Genomic DNA, 14,760 nt, shown 5'->3' with positions numbered 1-14,760 from the left:
GCCAAGAGAGGGCGAAGGAGAAGAGGATGCCCTCCGGGGACGTAATGCAGAGCAGCAGCGGTTCCTCCCCCCGAGGAAGCCCGAGGCGGGCTCCGCTCCCCCTCACGCCGAAGCGCCCTTTTGGCGAAGTTCTGGCGTCAAAAAAAGGAGGGGAGCCCTTCGTCTTCCCCCTCCCCATTTTGGCTTCTCCGCAGGGCTGGGCAGGGCCTGGAGCACGTGGTGAGGGAAAGGCGAAGCCCATGTGACCCGCCTCCCCCTCCCCTCGAGCCCCCCGCCGATCGCCTCTCTCCTCCCCGCCTGCCTTCTCCTCGGTGGGCTCCGTAGCGCCAGTCCGACTCCGCTCCCTCGGCAGAAGCGGCCGCCGCCATCACCCCCCGCGCCGCCACCCAGCCCGGGCACCATGGTAAGAGCGCGGAGCAACCTGCCGCGGCCGGGCGCTCGCCGCTCGGACTCAGCCAGAACGGCTGGACCAGGCTCCCGAGGGCCAGAGGGGCGAAGTGAGCCCCTGGCGGTGCCTGGCAGCCATTTTAGTCTAATTTTAGCCTAGGCTGAGGGGGGGGGGCGGCGGCGGCGACACCCCCCCAGCGCAAGTCGCGGGGGAAGCTGGGGGGCGCGGGGGAGGCGGGTGGACGAGGCGTCTCGGCCATCCCCGAGAGAAGGAGAAAGGCAGCGCTGGCGAAGGAGGTTTTGCCCCTCGGCGGCTCCTGCCGTGGTTTTGGGAAAAAAATGCCCTCCCGCGGTCGTAACGCTTTCGCGGATAGGCGCGGAAAAATACCGGGGAGCGACCCGACTCGTGCTGCTTTCCTTTCCATTTGGTAGAGCTGGGAAGGTTTCCCCTTAAATAGCGGCGTTTGGCCGTTTGGAGTCACGGAACGGGAGCCAAATAACGGGACTGGCTTCTTCCCTCGCCGGCTTTTCCTTGCCTTCTAGAGCGAGGACTGGGGCAGGAGAAACGCAGTGGGGCGAATAGGATGAGACCCGAGTCTCCCTCACGCCTGGAAAGGATTTGTTTCGTTCGCTTTCCCTTTTTATTGGCCCATAATGCGGGAAATAAAAAGGGCCGGTTGACTTCATCCACCCTTTTTTTTTTTTTTTTTTTGATTTGGGAGAAGAGATTAATATTCCTTCTCCTAATAAAAGGATATATATAATGGAGAACAGACTGTACAAAATGACTTGGACCTCCGGCCCAAAAAAAAGAGAAAGACAAACGTTTTCTGTGCTTTCGTCTCCCCCTTTTTGGTGGGAAAATATACGTCTATATAAGAGCCTTTGTATGACTTCCATTTTATAACGCCATGTCTGTTGGCACATTATGTATGATAAGATGCAAACATTATGTATGATAAGATGCAACTTCTTTTTGTCTAACTGAAAAAAAAGATGCTTCTAAACCCGAAAGGCAAGTGTGGTGGAATGACGCATAGCTGGGTTTTCCCCTCTCCGTTTTGTCACTAGCTTATTGCTTCTGGATAAAGAACATGGGAAAAACCATTGTTTTCCTTTGTTAGATAGCTTTAATTAATCAGAATTTTGGGGCAGAAGCACCCCCTCATTGGGAAAGCTGAGTACAGTAGTATATACCATTCACTACGTATGGATAGCTTAAACTTGAGTTATTCAAATGGGGTGGGGGGTCATCTTTATTCTTTTGACCCACTCCAGAGAATACTGCCCATTAGAGCTTGCCCACTGCCAGTATGTGGCTGAAAATCCAACAGAACAGCAGGAATGTCCTGATTGTATTTGAATGGCATTATTATACAGCTGTTCCTGTTGGTGCTAGAGAATATGTGTACACAAAAGGCTTGATTTTCTTCTAACAGTAGAGAAGGAAAATGCAAAGGTTGTCATTCTGTAAAAGAGAACACTGAGATAACTATTATATTTTGTTTACAGAACAACGGTTGGGGGTTGACTATATGAGTAAATAACTGAATTGTTTTTGTGTAATAAAACACCAATTAAAAACATAGAACCATATATTTCTTTGTGTGTTAAAGACAAAAAAAATGAATAAATACCAGCTTGAGCTTATGCTATTATTTTGCTGGATGTACTCATGAATCCCTAGTAGTGTGCTATAGGGGTTAAAGTGATGAAATAAATCTGGAATACCCACGTTCAGATCTACCTTCAACCACAGAAGCTCCTTAGGTTACTTTGAAGCAGACTCTATTTTGCAGATGTTTTTTTCCCCAAGAGATAAAGCTCTAGGAAAAACTGGAGAAGGGAAGTGCTATGTGTTCCTTGCTGTACTCAAGAAAAGGTAGTAAATCTAAAGTCTAATTTTCTGTGCAGGGACTTGTTTACATGAAAATGAGGTTTCTGCAAATATGGTTGACTTATTTCTCATATGTTGGGGTGTTCTTTATATATTAAAGGATTGCTTCCACTAGACTCATTCCAGCATAATATTTAATACTAAATACTAAAAATTGAGAAAATTTTATAGATCTTTCCTGAAAATTTTGCATCCTCATTTCATTCACTACAATTGAATGAAAGCTAGAAAAAATATCTATGGCTTTAAATAACTATGACTTTAAGGAACACCTCCTTAGTCAGATGGTGTAAGTTACATTCTTTTAGGCATGGCTCTTGCATGGTTTAATGAGCTTCAGTGTAATTGTACATTCTGTCCTTGATTATTTCATCCTGTAGTGATTTCAGTGAAGTATATACAGAATAGTATTAACTAAAATTTAAGTACATAACATAAATCCATAATTTAACATAAATATAAGATACATTTATTCTGCCTCTAGAATATTCAGGTATTGTATTATTGGGGGCAAAGCCTGTATAATATTAGGCACATTTCCTTAGATGTTAACATTTCCTTGAATTTGATAAGAATTAATCTTAGATAACTGCAGATAATGTTAACAAATATTGAGCCTCAAAGAATGTTCAAAATGTTCCAAATATTCACTGCGGACCAAGTTACAAGATTCTCACAGCTTGATTCTATGCATATCTCCCTTGAGGTAAATTTTACTGAATTCAGTAGGGCTGTTCTATGTCTTCAAATTCAGTTTATATTAACAAATGTTATTTCAATTTGTTTTATAGGCTTCTGGGGTAACAGTGAATGATGAAGTTATCAAGGTTTTCAATGATATGAAAGTACGGAAATCTTCAACATCGGAAGAGATTAAAAAAAGAAAGAAAGCAGTTCTTTTCTGTTTAAGTGCTGACAAAAAGCAAATAATTGTAGAAGAAGCAAAGCAGATATTAGTTGGTGACATTGGTGTCACAGTTGAGGACCCTTATATAGCCTTTGTGAAGCTGTTACCTCTGAATGATTGCCGATATGCTTTGTATGATGCAACATATGAAACAAAGGAATCTAAAAAGGAAGATCTGGTATTTATATTCTGGTGTGTAAGTCAAAGGATTACTGTTAAACACAGTTGACTTTCTAAGATTTAGAGCTGAATTAACCAATTTTCCCTCTTCTCTGCAGGGCCCCAGAAAATGCCCCTTTAAAAAGCAAGATGATCTATGCAAGTTCTAAAGATGCCATTAAAAAGAAATTTACAGGTATGAGTAGAAAACATGTCATAAGACAACTTTGAATTTAGTAACAATTACATTCAGATTAATCTCTTACTTAAATTTCTGCTCAAGGAAGCAGGCAGATTTCTATACAGTCATTATTTTTCAGCAACTTTATAAAAAAAATTCCTTCCCACTAAAATACAGAACAAAGCACATACGTATTTTCATTTGTCTTTTCCAGGTATTAAGCATGAATGGCAGGTAAATGGTTATGAAGATATTAAAGATCGTTCAACATTGGGAGAGAAACTAGGAGGCAATGTGGTAGTTTCACTTGAAGGAAAACCTTTATAAAAGGACAGGCATGTGCCATCTGGAGCTTCCTTTTTTTGCAGCTCATTCAGTTGGAATAATACTAATTCCTTTTTTGGCCCCATCTTCCCAGAACCCAAATACCTAAAGAAGAGATCATTAACAGTCTGCAAATGACCCTCGTTAGACTATTTTTTAAACCTGGTAGTTTTATGTAGAATCCATGGAATGCTTTCCATATATTTTAGCCCAAACCGCAGGCATTTCTTGCAAATGTGTACAATGAATGTGATAGTTGATGTGGATAGTCTAGCCAAGCAAAAAGAAAAAGCTTAAGTTAATTGATTGCCTTTAAACTCTTGTCCAATGATCAAATGAGACTCTATTCAGTTTTACTTTACAGTTGCACTTGCAATTCCATGAGGCTCTTGTGCATTCATACACCTCACATGCCTTTATAAGCCTATTTTTTGTGACATGGCAGCACATAACACTATGCATTTTAAGCACTTTTTTGTAATATGTTTGATTTCTTCTTCCATCTCCCTAGAATGCCAATTAATTTATGGAATTGTGTCATCAGTCTCTTGTACCTTGGTCCTCATTTCTGTTAAATGAAGTAATTGTAATTATGCCTTTTTTGTTTTTGTTTTTCATGAAATATATGCTACTGAACAGGAGTAGGAATTGTTTACCATGCAGATCTTGCAACCTAAATATATTTTGTGAAGCATCATTCATAATGGCAATTTCTGTATAAAGGAACCGTAAATGAAACTCTGGTTTTGAAATCAAATATCAAGTCACCACACTGCAATAAAACCTGTAGCTTATTACAGAATGCCCCTTTGTTTTCATGGGAAAATATACAAACATACACAAATATGTTTAACCGTTTTGTATCACTTCCTATCGCTCTAGTCTAGTATATATTCCACTTCAATCATTAATCTATTACATTGTGATTTTGCTTTTACAATGATTTGAATATGCAACCTTCCCTCTGAAATCTATGGTTAACTTTAATATGTTTCATTATTAGGAAACATTTAGTCCAACAACTTATCCTGTTTCAGAAACTTACAATAAAAACTATTAGCTAACCTAGAGTGTTATTTCACTTTCCCCAGTTTTGTGTTAGTTTAGTATTTCATGTTCTACTTTTTGTCTAGTCATAGGGCAGCTATTTTCCAGTTAAGTTTTGTACAAATAGGTCTCCAAAGCTTTTGCTGCTACTAAGTCTTGCGTTTGGCTAAACATTTGGCTGAAAGCCAGACACTACACTCCATATAGAGAATTTGATCTGCTCTGTACGAGCAGTCCTCCGTTAGCCAAAGCTATTTATGGCCAACACATGCTTTTGTATCTTGTCATCGGTTCTCCACAAATGGCAAAACTGGACAGGGTTCTATTGGTATGCATAAAGGAACTTTGTTAGGCAGCCAGTCGCTGTTGAAGTGTGCATACCACCAGAAGGAATGTATTCATCAAAGGACAAAAATTTAAAACGGTTGCAATTTCTTAACAGAAGATGCCAGAGAATACAAATAAATTTTATTCAGATTTATAATTGTTTTAAGAGCCTTTGAGGGAAGAAATAAAATAAGTGGGTGACAAATATTGCTCAGTTCTACAGATTGTTACTGTGGAACTCGGACTATTTCAAGCTTTCAGCTGTCTCCAGCTTATTGCCAGTGAAATGTATATCTTTTAGAGTACTGTCTGAACTTCATGGTAGCATTCAAGCTATGCATACTATTGCTAGATTGTAACAGTTTTGTAGCAAAAAGAATCTTAAATTATTTATAGGAGGCTTTAATAACAATTAGGTTTATGAAACATTTCTTGGATATATTATGACGTGCACTTAAAAAATTCTGGCTGGTATAAAAATCTACTTTTGTTCAGTCCTTACCTAGACCTGCAATGTCAAATGTTTTAAAATGAGTGTTAATTTTTTTTTTAAAAAAAAACAACTATCTAGATTACGATGTTTATCCCATATCCAATTAAAATACTATTTTTAATTCATGGAATCTTCTACAAATAATATACTGCTGTTTGCGTATTATGTTAAATGGATCTCTTGACTCTTCAGAACTGAATATCAAAGAGAACATAAACATTTGACTCAAACTATGCATTCACTTAAAAGTTCACATCAATTTATGTAAAACCAGAATTGATTTATGTGTATCCAGTATGAAACTCTCCATAATTCAAATTTTGTTTACAACTGAAAAACAGTACTGAGATTGATTTCAGTGCTATAACTTGCTTTTTGAAATGCTGCTACCAATCTACTGCTTGGAGAATAAAACAAATGAAAGACAGCTGGCACGTGTTCCCCAGGGTTCATCAGCTGTTGTTTTCTGTCATGCAAAAAGATGAAGGCTTCATTGTGACTTAAAAGTTGAAGAAAACTTTACAATCTGAGCATCTTGCATGCTTCCCATCTCTGGTGGGCATTAGGAAGTTGCTTCAGTTATTTTACAAATAAAGAAATGTTAAATAAAAATTTTCATGACTGTACTGAAAGTCTTTGCAGATACTGCATTTTTCTTTTAAAAACCTTGAAAATGAGCAGGTTTGGCTTAAATATTGAATACATAACAATAGAACTTGTGGATTGATATAAAATGAAATAGAAAATTGCAAAAGGTGAAAAATAGATACAAAAACTAAAAATGACTTTGGTAATAACCTTGAATAATGCCTCTAAGTTGATGTCAGATGCTGTTTGTTCTTCTGACATAATGGATCTTAATTTAAACTGTTAGTTTTCCTTAGCTGAAGCTTCCATCCATTTTAGGATGCAGTTCTGAGAACATTAATGTGGGGGTATAGCTCATTGAAATCAACAGCACTGTGTTATTAGACACACATCAAAGCCATCCAGTTTTGAGTAATGTGGTAATCCTATCAAAGTAATTAGAGGCTTGATTTCATTTATAAAGGATCCAGTTAAAATTGGATAGTTACATACAACATGCTAAAAAGCAAGAATGCTGGATAAAGAAGAGATATGAAAACATAATGAAGCAAATATGAAACTTAAGAAGTTTTTTCCTTTGCTGATAGGATTGTTCTGATATTTTTTTGTCTTTCTCAACAGATGGCTTCTCTCCTATTATTGATCTTAGAATAAAAGATGAGAACTTTTTAATATCAAAAATAAATGTCAGGAAAGAGGATATAAAGAGCACGCACTGATATGTTTAAATAAGTGTTTTTGTTTCATTTACTGATTGATTAATCACAAATATTTACACTGTAAGCTCTCCTATGGCTACTGGTAGTAATACTTATATTAATTCTACCCTAACTCCAATGCTGTTTCAATAATGTATTCAATTTTCTTGCTAAAATGAAAAAAGCAAATAGTGGATCTGGCTTGCTGATAACAGAGTAAATACTTTCCCTTTTACAGATAATCCTCGACTTACAACAGTTCATTTAGTGACCGTTCGAAGTTACAATGGAACTGAAAAAAAATGATTTACGACCATGGTAGCATTCCCATGGTCATGTGATCAAAATTCAGACACTTGGCAACTGACTCTTATTTATGACAGTTGCAGTGTTGCAGGGTCAGCTGATCATCTTTTGCTATTTTCTGACAAGCAAAGTCAATGGGCAGGCCAGATTTACTTAACAACTTCAGTGATTCACTTAACAACTATGGCAAGAAAGGTCTTGAAATGGGGCAAAACTCACTTAACAAATGTCTCACTTAGCAACAGAAATTTTGGGCTCAATTGTGGTTGTAAGTTGAGGACTACCTGTATTATACATTCAAACAATCTGGATTTCCATCATTCTGTAAATGGGTAGCTCTGCTTACTTTTTATGTACATTGGTTTTCTATGAAGACAAATGCAACAGACAGTAAACTATTTTTCTTTATATAATTTTTTATAATAACTTCTATTAGCTCTATTGTTTTCTCTGATGGAGACCTAAAATTACAAAGTAATTTTGCCACAAAAATACATATATGCAATGGTTTTTTAAATGATGAAATGTTACATGTAAAAATAATAGTTGTTTTTTTGTTTGAGAAAACAGCAATGTATAGTTGCTTCACCCTAGCTTAAAAGAAGCTGAAAAAGTACATATGATTGGGATGATGGATATGAACTAATTGCACGTTTATTAATATGATGAGTCTCAGGTTGTGGCTTGAACTATATGTGTATCTATACCTCCAGTAATACAAAATCTTTCTCAGAATGGCTGAAAATGGTATCACTTTTATTCTAAAAAACTTGAAGATTTGTCTAATTACATAATTAATATCAAATTTTCCAATTGAGTTTATTAACTTTACCATAAGGATTCGTTTAAGTTTCACACAGATACTAGTTATCAGAGGGCTATGTTTGGTTTCTTCATAAATTTGATTTTAGAAAAATATAAAATATTATTATGGTTATCACACAGCCAGACTTCAGACTAGATTTGGTTATTTTTATCCACCTACTAAGTCATTTGCAAAGACCTGGGATAGGCAGATGTTGATGTTTGATGCTGTTAAAGATACTGTCATAGGAGTTAAGCTGTTCCATGTGAAGCTGCCTTTTGCAGTTGACTGATGGTGATTTTGTCAATGCCAATGGTATTATTTTGGCTCGCTGTACAGTTAACCAGATATTCAGACTGAACTTGGCAAAATAAAAGCAAAGATAGTACCGACAGAGGTAGGGTGCAATCTGAGAACATCTAGAGCACTCCTTGAACAGCATTGGCAGTGACAAAATCATCATAAATCAGTTGCAAAGGCCAACTTGGAACAGCTTACACCCTGCAATAATACTTTTTGCACCATCAAACATCTTCCTATCCCAGGTCCTTGGGAAGAACTCAATAGGTGGGTAAAAATGCCAAATCCAGTCTAAACATCTGGCCGATTTATGAGATTAACCATAATAAGCAAAGCAAAATAATGAAAAGAATTTGTAAATAATGACATTTTAAAAATGTAGTATCTCAAAACAACTTAAACATTTCCCATTCTACAACCATGTTGAACAGATGGAAGTTGATATAGGTGCTCCTTGACTATGACTATTTGTTTAAGGACCATTTGAAGTTACAATGGTATTGAAAAAAAGTGACTTAGAGCCAGTCCTTGCATTTAAACCACCATAGCAATTCAGACTGGCAAATGGCTTGTATGACAATTGCAGTATCCCAGGGTTGGGTGATTGCCATTTGTGACCTTCCCAGAGGGCCTTTGACAACCAAAGTCAATGGGGGGAGTCAGAATTGCTTAATAGCTGCAGCAAAAAAGATTATAAAACTCGATGTGACTCAATGACTGCATTACTTTATGATGGAAGTACTGGTTCCAATTGCATTAGTTAAGTCAAGGACTACTTTGTATTTGCAAATGCTGAAGCATGTTTCATCGCTTTTGTGTGTGTATATGTGTCTTCAAGTTAGTGTGGACTTCTGCTGACAGCCTGGTCTAATGTCTGCAGTTTTCTTGGCAAGATTTCAGAAGTGGTTTCCCATTGCCTCCTTTCTAGGGTTGATACAGTGATTGGCCCACAGCCATGCAGCTGGTTTTTGTGCCTAAGATGGGACTAGAATTCAAGGTCTTCTGGTTCTAGCGCAGTGTCTTAACCACTACACCAAAATGGCTAAGTTTGCCACCTTAGCAGGGATGGTTGTTGCAAAGTAAAACTAGTACTTTAAATTGTGTTGACCAATGAAGGAAAGAAATATACTTTCAGCTCTATATCCTAGCAAACAATCTAGCTTAGTTTGAATGGAGTGGTTTAGATCCTAAGAACATGGGCCTAAAAACGTTTTTGATTATTACTTTCACTAAACTATGAAACTAGAATTAGTGAAAAGCTTTCTATAGTGCAATACAGTATTATACTGACATGAAATAATCTAATTTTATGAACTTGGCTCCATGCTGTTCTCCATTCTAATTAAGTGTTCATACCAAAACTATATAAGCATCCAATCATCCAAAGCCTTTTGTGGTACGAAGATCTTCCAATAATTTTATTAATTAGAACTATAACCAGTAGAGTATTCTAAATGTGGCTGTGCTACAGATGAAATGACATTGGCAATTACAGTTTTAGGGTTATATCAAACATCTTGCTGGCAGAAGGAAGTTTATCCTTTCCCATCCAGGCTTTGTGATGCAGCCCTATGGATTCCAGAGTCTTTTCCAACTATCAGAAGAGACTTGGAGGGTAAGGTTTTGGGGACTGCTGGAGAAAAAGGCAGTGATGAAGTCACTGTAAACTCTGACACTGAATTATAACTTGAGCTAAGGTATGCAACATAAATTGATTGAAAGGACACCTCTACATTTGGTAGTGATCCCATTTATATCATGGTTTCATTCCTAAAAGCAAACTTATCAAATATTTATTTATTCATTTATTTGATTTATATAGTTGCCCATCTTAGTAAACAACTCTGGGTGGCTCACAATTCAGACACATACAGTATATTACAATTAAAACCTTAAAAACATTTTAGAACAATAAAAAAACATTAAAAATTCTGATTTGAATACATACACAGCAAGACATCTGGCCTGTTAAGAATATAGCCGGGAGGTGGGGCCCTTGGCGCATGTACTGTATATAGCCAAGTCTTTAAAGTTTTACCGAAGGCTAACAGTTGGGGTCCATTCTAATCTCTGAAGTTTATTAAACTTTTTAGGGTTTCCTTCACAGTTGGGCTGTGGGGAAAAAATCATAATTTACAATGTTACATGTTCAAAAGAAAATGAATTTAGTAATGAGAGAGAGACTGCTTGAACTGACACTAGCATTAAAATTACAGCCATAGCACCATCTATTGACAACAAAATACCTTGCAACTTAGTACCTGTCAAATAGTTATTTGCATACTATTTACAGAAACTAGGTAAGCAACAAAATAATTTAGCTCATGATTTCTAGAATTATTACCTCATTCATCTGAGGGCAATCTTATGTTTCATTTATTTAAAACGTTCACAAGGTAAAATGAAGCTGAAGAATTTTATTTTTCTGAACAAAAGGTAAACATGCAAATTATTGTTAACTGTGCCTACAGCACAGGTAGCAGTATCTAGCTAATTTTGGCTGATCTCATAAAAGCAAAGTAAGGTGAAACCTGGTTTGTACATGGATGGAAGACCACCAGAAATTCCCAGGGTAATAGGCTGGACAGGAAAGTTGACAAAAACATCGTGAAAAAGGTAGCAGCAAAACTTCAGAACTACATGAACATTGGGAATTTATATCTTTATTGTTAGCTGTCACCTGCCCTATGATTAAACTTCATTGACATCATCTGTGCGTACTAGTAATAGTATGATAAAGTTCTTAATACAATGGGAGTTTTGAATGAGCATTTGAAAGCCTAGCCAGTAACTGGCTTAGAAACAACACAAGTCATTAGTGCATTTCAAATAATTAACTAGAGGTTTGGCAATATTTTCAGTCCAGCAGAAACAATGGTTTTGTTTGTTTGTTTGTTTTGTTCATTACACTTCTAACCTGCCCATCTCAAAGAAGGACATGATAATGCCTGTGTGTTTAGAATATTGTTTAATTCCAGAAAATTAAATTAATTAAATAAACTGTAGTTAACCATGAGTTGATGTGTTGACCAGGACCATACCAAGAAACATAATTCATACTATTTGTTGCAAATGTACAACTGCATTCAGAAATTGTATTCCTACAATTACTGTAAGTGTACAATTCTGGATGTATCTTAATACAGTACTTGTCAAAGCATTCAAGAGTGCCTTCCTCACACTCCTTTCTGAACAATGTTGCTGGTTTGATGCAAAAATATGTTGGGCACCAACAACATGATTATTCCAGAGCTCCATATGAAGCCTGAATGTCCTGTTAATCTGCTTTGCTTTCAATTATTTATGGGAATGCTGGTATTACAAACTTTACGAAACCCTGTTCTAATACGAATACCACTAGGCAAACATACACTGACAAATGATGGCCTGAAAATCAGATTTTCAGGGTTCATTATTACTGATTAAAAACAAAAACAGCAACTTAGTATAAACTACACTGTTTATATTTCTTATAGGAGCATCATAAATAGTTTCATGTACACCAGAATACATTTTTAAAACTCTCTTATTTCAGCATTTCATAGTTACTATGCTAACCCAGTACTGCACTAGGCTATTTTTAGAAGACAACTCACACATTTAATAAATAAAGTATAGAACATGAAAAAAGGTGGATAGAAAGCATTCTCATAATAGAATCAAAGTCATCCAGTAAAGCTGATTGGTAGCAGATTCAGACGGGAACAGAAATACTTTTCCCTTGGTGTGTAATTAAATTATGCAATTTGCTTCTTTGAGATGTAAAGACAGCAATCAGATAAGAATGTTGTAAAACTAATCTTGCCTTTAATGAAATTCACAAATCAGGACTGCCAGTGTCCAAAACGGGTGGAATGGGGATCGACAATGGAGATAACAAATGTTATGCTAGCATTCTTTTGTGCCAAACCAAGGGTGGGTGGGTGGCACTTTAGCACAATAGAGGGGAAAGGCTAATGTTATACTTTGGTTTCATGCATGCCATACATTCTCTTTCTTTTCAGTCTGTGCCAGCTGATCTTTAGGGCTGCCTTGCATAATAATACTTTTTTTTTGCAATCATATGGAACATAAAGTTGAAGGAGGAGATAAAACTAAACCTTGGATATATTTTAAAAGGAATTTTATAGCTATGTTCTCAAATATTATTTCATTAGTTTTCTTCACAACAAAGCTGAGAAATTATTAAAGGTTTGTTTAATGAGCAAACCAAATCTTGTTCACTAACTCATGAACTTTGAACATCTGGATTTTGTCAACAAGAGTGTGTGAGTTTTACTGTCAGGAATGTGGTTTAAAAACATGATTCCATGAATGTTGTAACAACAAATTTTTTAGCTCTGTAGCCTGACAAACATTTTGGCTTATATTCAGAACTACCTTGGAAACGGGATATTTCCTGTTAGCCATATAGAGAATCAAACCACCAAAATGCTGAAACTGTGTTTTGTGTAACTGATATGTGCAACAAAAACAAAATCTGTTCCAGAATTCCCTGGAAAAAGTTGTAATTATTCGCAAGCTGTCTGCTTTAGCCTGGATTGTAATCAGAGCCTTGCTGCAGAAAATGTGAATCTTTGCATGTTTTCTGCTTGATAATAATAGGAGAAGAAATCAACAAAAGCTTTAACTTTATGGAAGAATACATTTTATTTGCAGATGCCATCCTCATAATAGGATTAAATTTACCTGATCTCAGTTGAATAAATACAAGTAGGCCTTTTAAAGGGAATTGTTTCAGCATTTTCCAATTCCGAACAGAACTGGACACATTTTGCAGTCATAGCTGTTATCAAATTTCAGGGAAAGTAATGAAAGTTTTATGTTAGAAGTCCCTGACGTTTGTCCTCCCCCGCCCCATTTTGTCACAAATTAATCAACCATATTTTGGTTTATTCTTTTATGCAGTGAAGTTAAATTGTAATGTGTTGTACAATCCTATAATATTTTTATTAAATAATATAGGTAAGAACCTCATATGAAGATGGCCAACAAAATACTGGATTTTGGGGTTTGGATTTTTAAGATTACTCTTCTACTATGTAATTTGCTTTATTGGTGTTCCTATTCTTTTAGTACTTTTTTAATTATAGCATGTATTGTATACACTAATAAAATATTGTTGTATAATATATATTTTGAAATAATCATTGCAAGCCACCTTATTTTTTTTAAAAAAACCACAGGATATTCAAATGATATATCTTATTTGTATCATAAAAGGTGTCATTCATGTTTGTTTTGTTGTACTGTAAATCAGGCCTAATTATCAGGCCACAATGTAGCTCTTTCCCTTAAAACTATGCTGTTCCTAGGAGATGCAAAAGTGATACTACATTTACTGTGTTCCAAAAACTTAAGTGTTATTTTGCCAACTACCTAAGATCAACTATTCAAGCTTCATTCTTTTGTACTGTTTCTAGACAGTGTTCACTTTTGATCCCCACCTGGCACTCAGCTCTCACCTGTGGCTCTAAGTAGCTGTACCATGCACAGTAGCCATACCCTGGTAAACCATTCTGAAAGACAGACCAAACCAGGTAAGGATAGCTGATGGATCTTTCACTCCAGTGAGATAGGGGATTTGTCTATTTCATGATATGAAGACTAGCCTTGCCTGGTTGAACGGAGGAGACTGATCCAATGGTCAAGAAGGCAAGCCCAACAAGTATGAGGGAGTGCTAAGAGCACAAGACAGATATCTTGGTCATCCACTGCATCAGAAGAGGTCTCCAGTTATAATGATTCTCTGGAATAAGGTCTCTTCTGCTGAGACAGTGGGGCTGTCCTGTACAATGGCTGTTCCTCATAAGACTCCATCATTCACAGGTTTCTGTTGTGCAATTCATCTTCATCTCCAATACATCTGCAAAGCCTCTCAGTTCAAACTTAATTTGTTGAGTCCCGCAGTAATAGGGGAAAGGCAAAGCAACAGGTAGAGATGACTAGCAGCAGTTGTAGTTACAAATGTGCATTTGGACATCCCTTGGACCCAGTGGTCATTCATCTCTGGATAGCATTGCCCACCCTTGCAAGAGGAAGGAGGTTTAGCAAAGGTAACCTAAAAATTGCCTGTCCCACAACATCTGGATAGTTAACTAAGGGTAGCAGATCATCTTCTTAACAGTCAAGAATCAAGAATCAAACAAAACTAACAAAACTAATTTTTGGAGTCTGGAATGTCCATATACCTTGCTGGATGACACAAGGTGTCAAGGCCTGAAAACCAACAGCACTTGTAGCAGCTGAACATCATTGTTATGGCATTAACATTGCTGCACTCAGTGACACCAGGCTGATAGATGAGGGTTCATTAGAGGAAGCAGTGAGTGGCTATATAA

General features: G+C 36.9%; 1 protein-coding gene across 1 annotated transcript; it reads left to right on the top strand.

Moving 5' to 3' along the window:
- The first annotated feature begins 294 nt into the window (after positions 1 to 294).
- Positions 295 to 4,657, top strand: CFL2 (cofilin 2). The gene is made up of 4 exons (XM_015822085.1): positions 295 to 403; positions 3,076 to 3,383; positions 3,470 to 3,546; positions 3,746 to 4,657. Exons 1-4 carry the CDS (start codon positions 401 to 403, stop codon positions 3,856 to 3,858), a joined length of 501 nt encoding a protein of 166 aa, XP_015677571.1. The 5' UTR covers positions 295 to 400; the 3' UTR covers positions 3,859 to 4,657.
- The last annotated feature ends 10,103 nt before the right edge of the window (positions 4,658 to 14,760 follow it).

This window comes from Protobothrops mucrosquamatus, unplaced genomic scaffold (assembly GCF_001527695.2).
Source record: "Protobothrops mucrosquamatus isolate PMUCROS unplaced genomic scaffold, P.Mucros_1.0 scaffold1459, whole genome shotgun sequence".
In the NCBI taxonomy this organism is placed as follows: Eukaryota; Metazoa; Chordata; class Lepidosauria; order Squamata; family Viperidae; genus Protobothrops; species Protobothrops mucrosquamatus.
The sequence above is the reverse complement of the archived record's forward strand: the minus strand, read 5'-3'. Positions and strand labels throughout refer to the sequence as shown.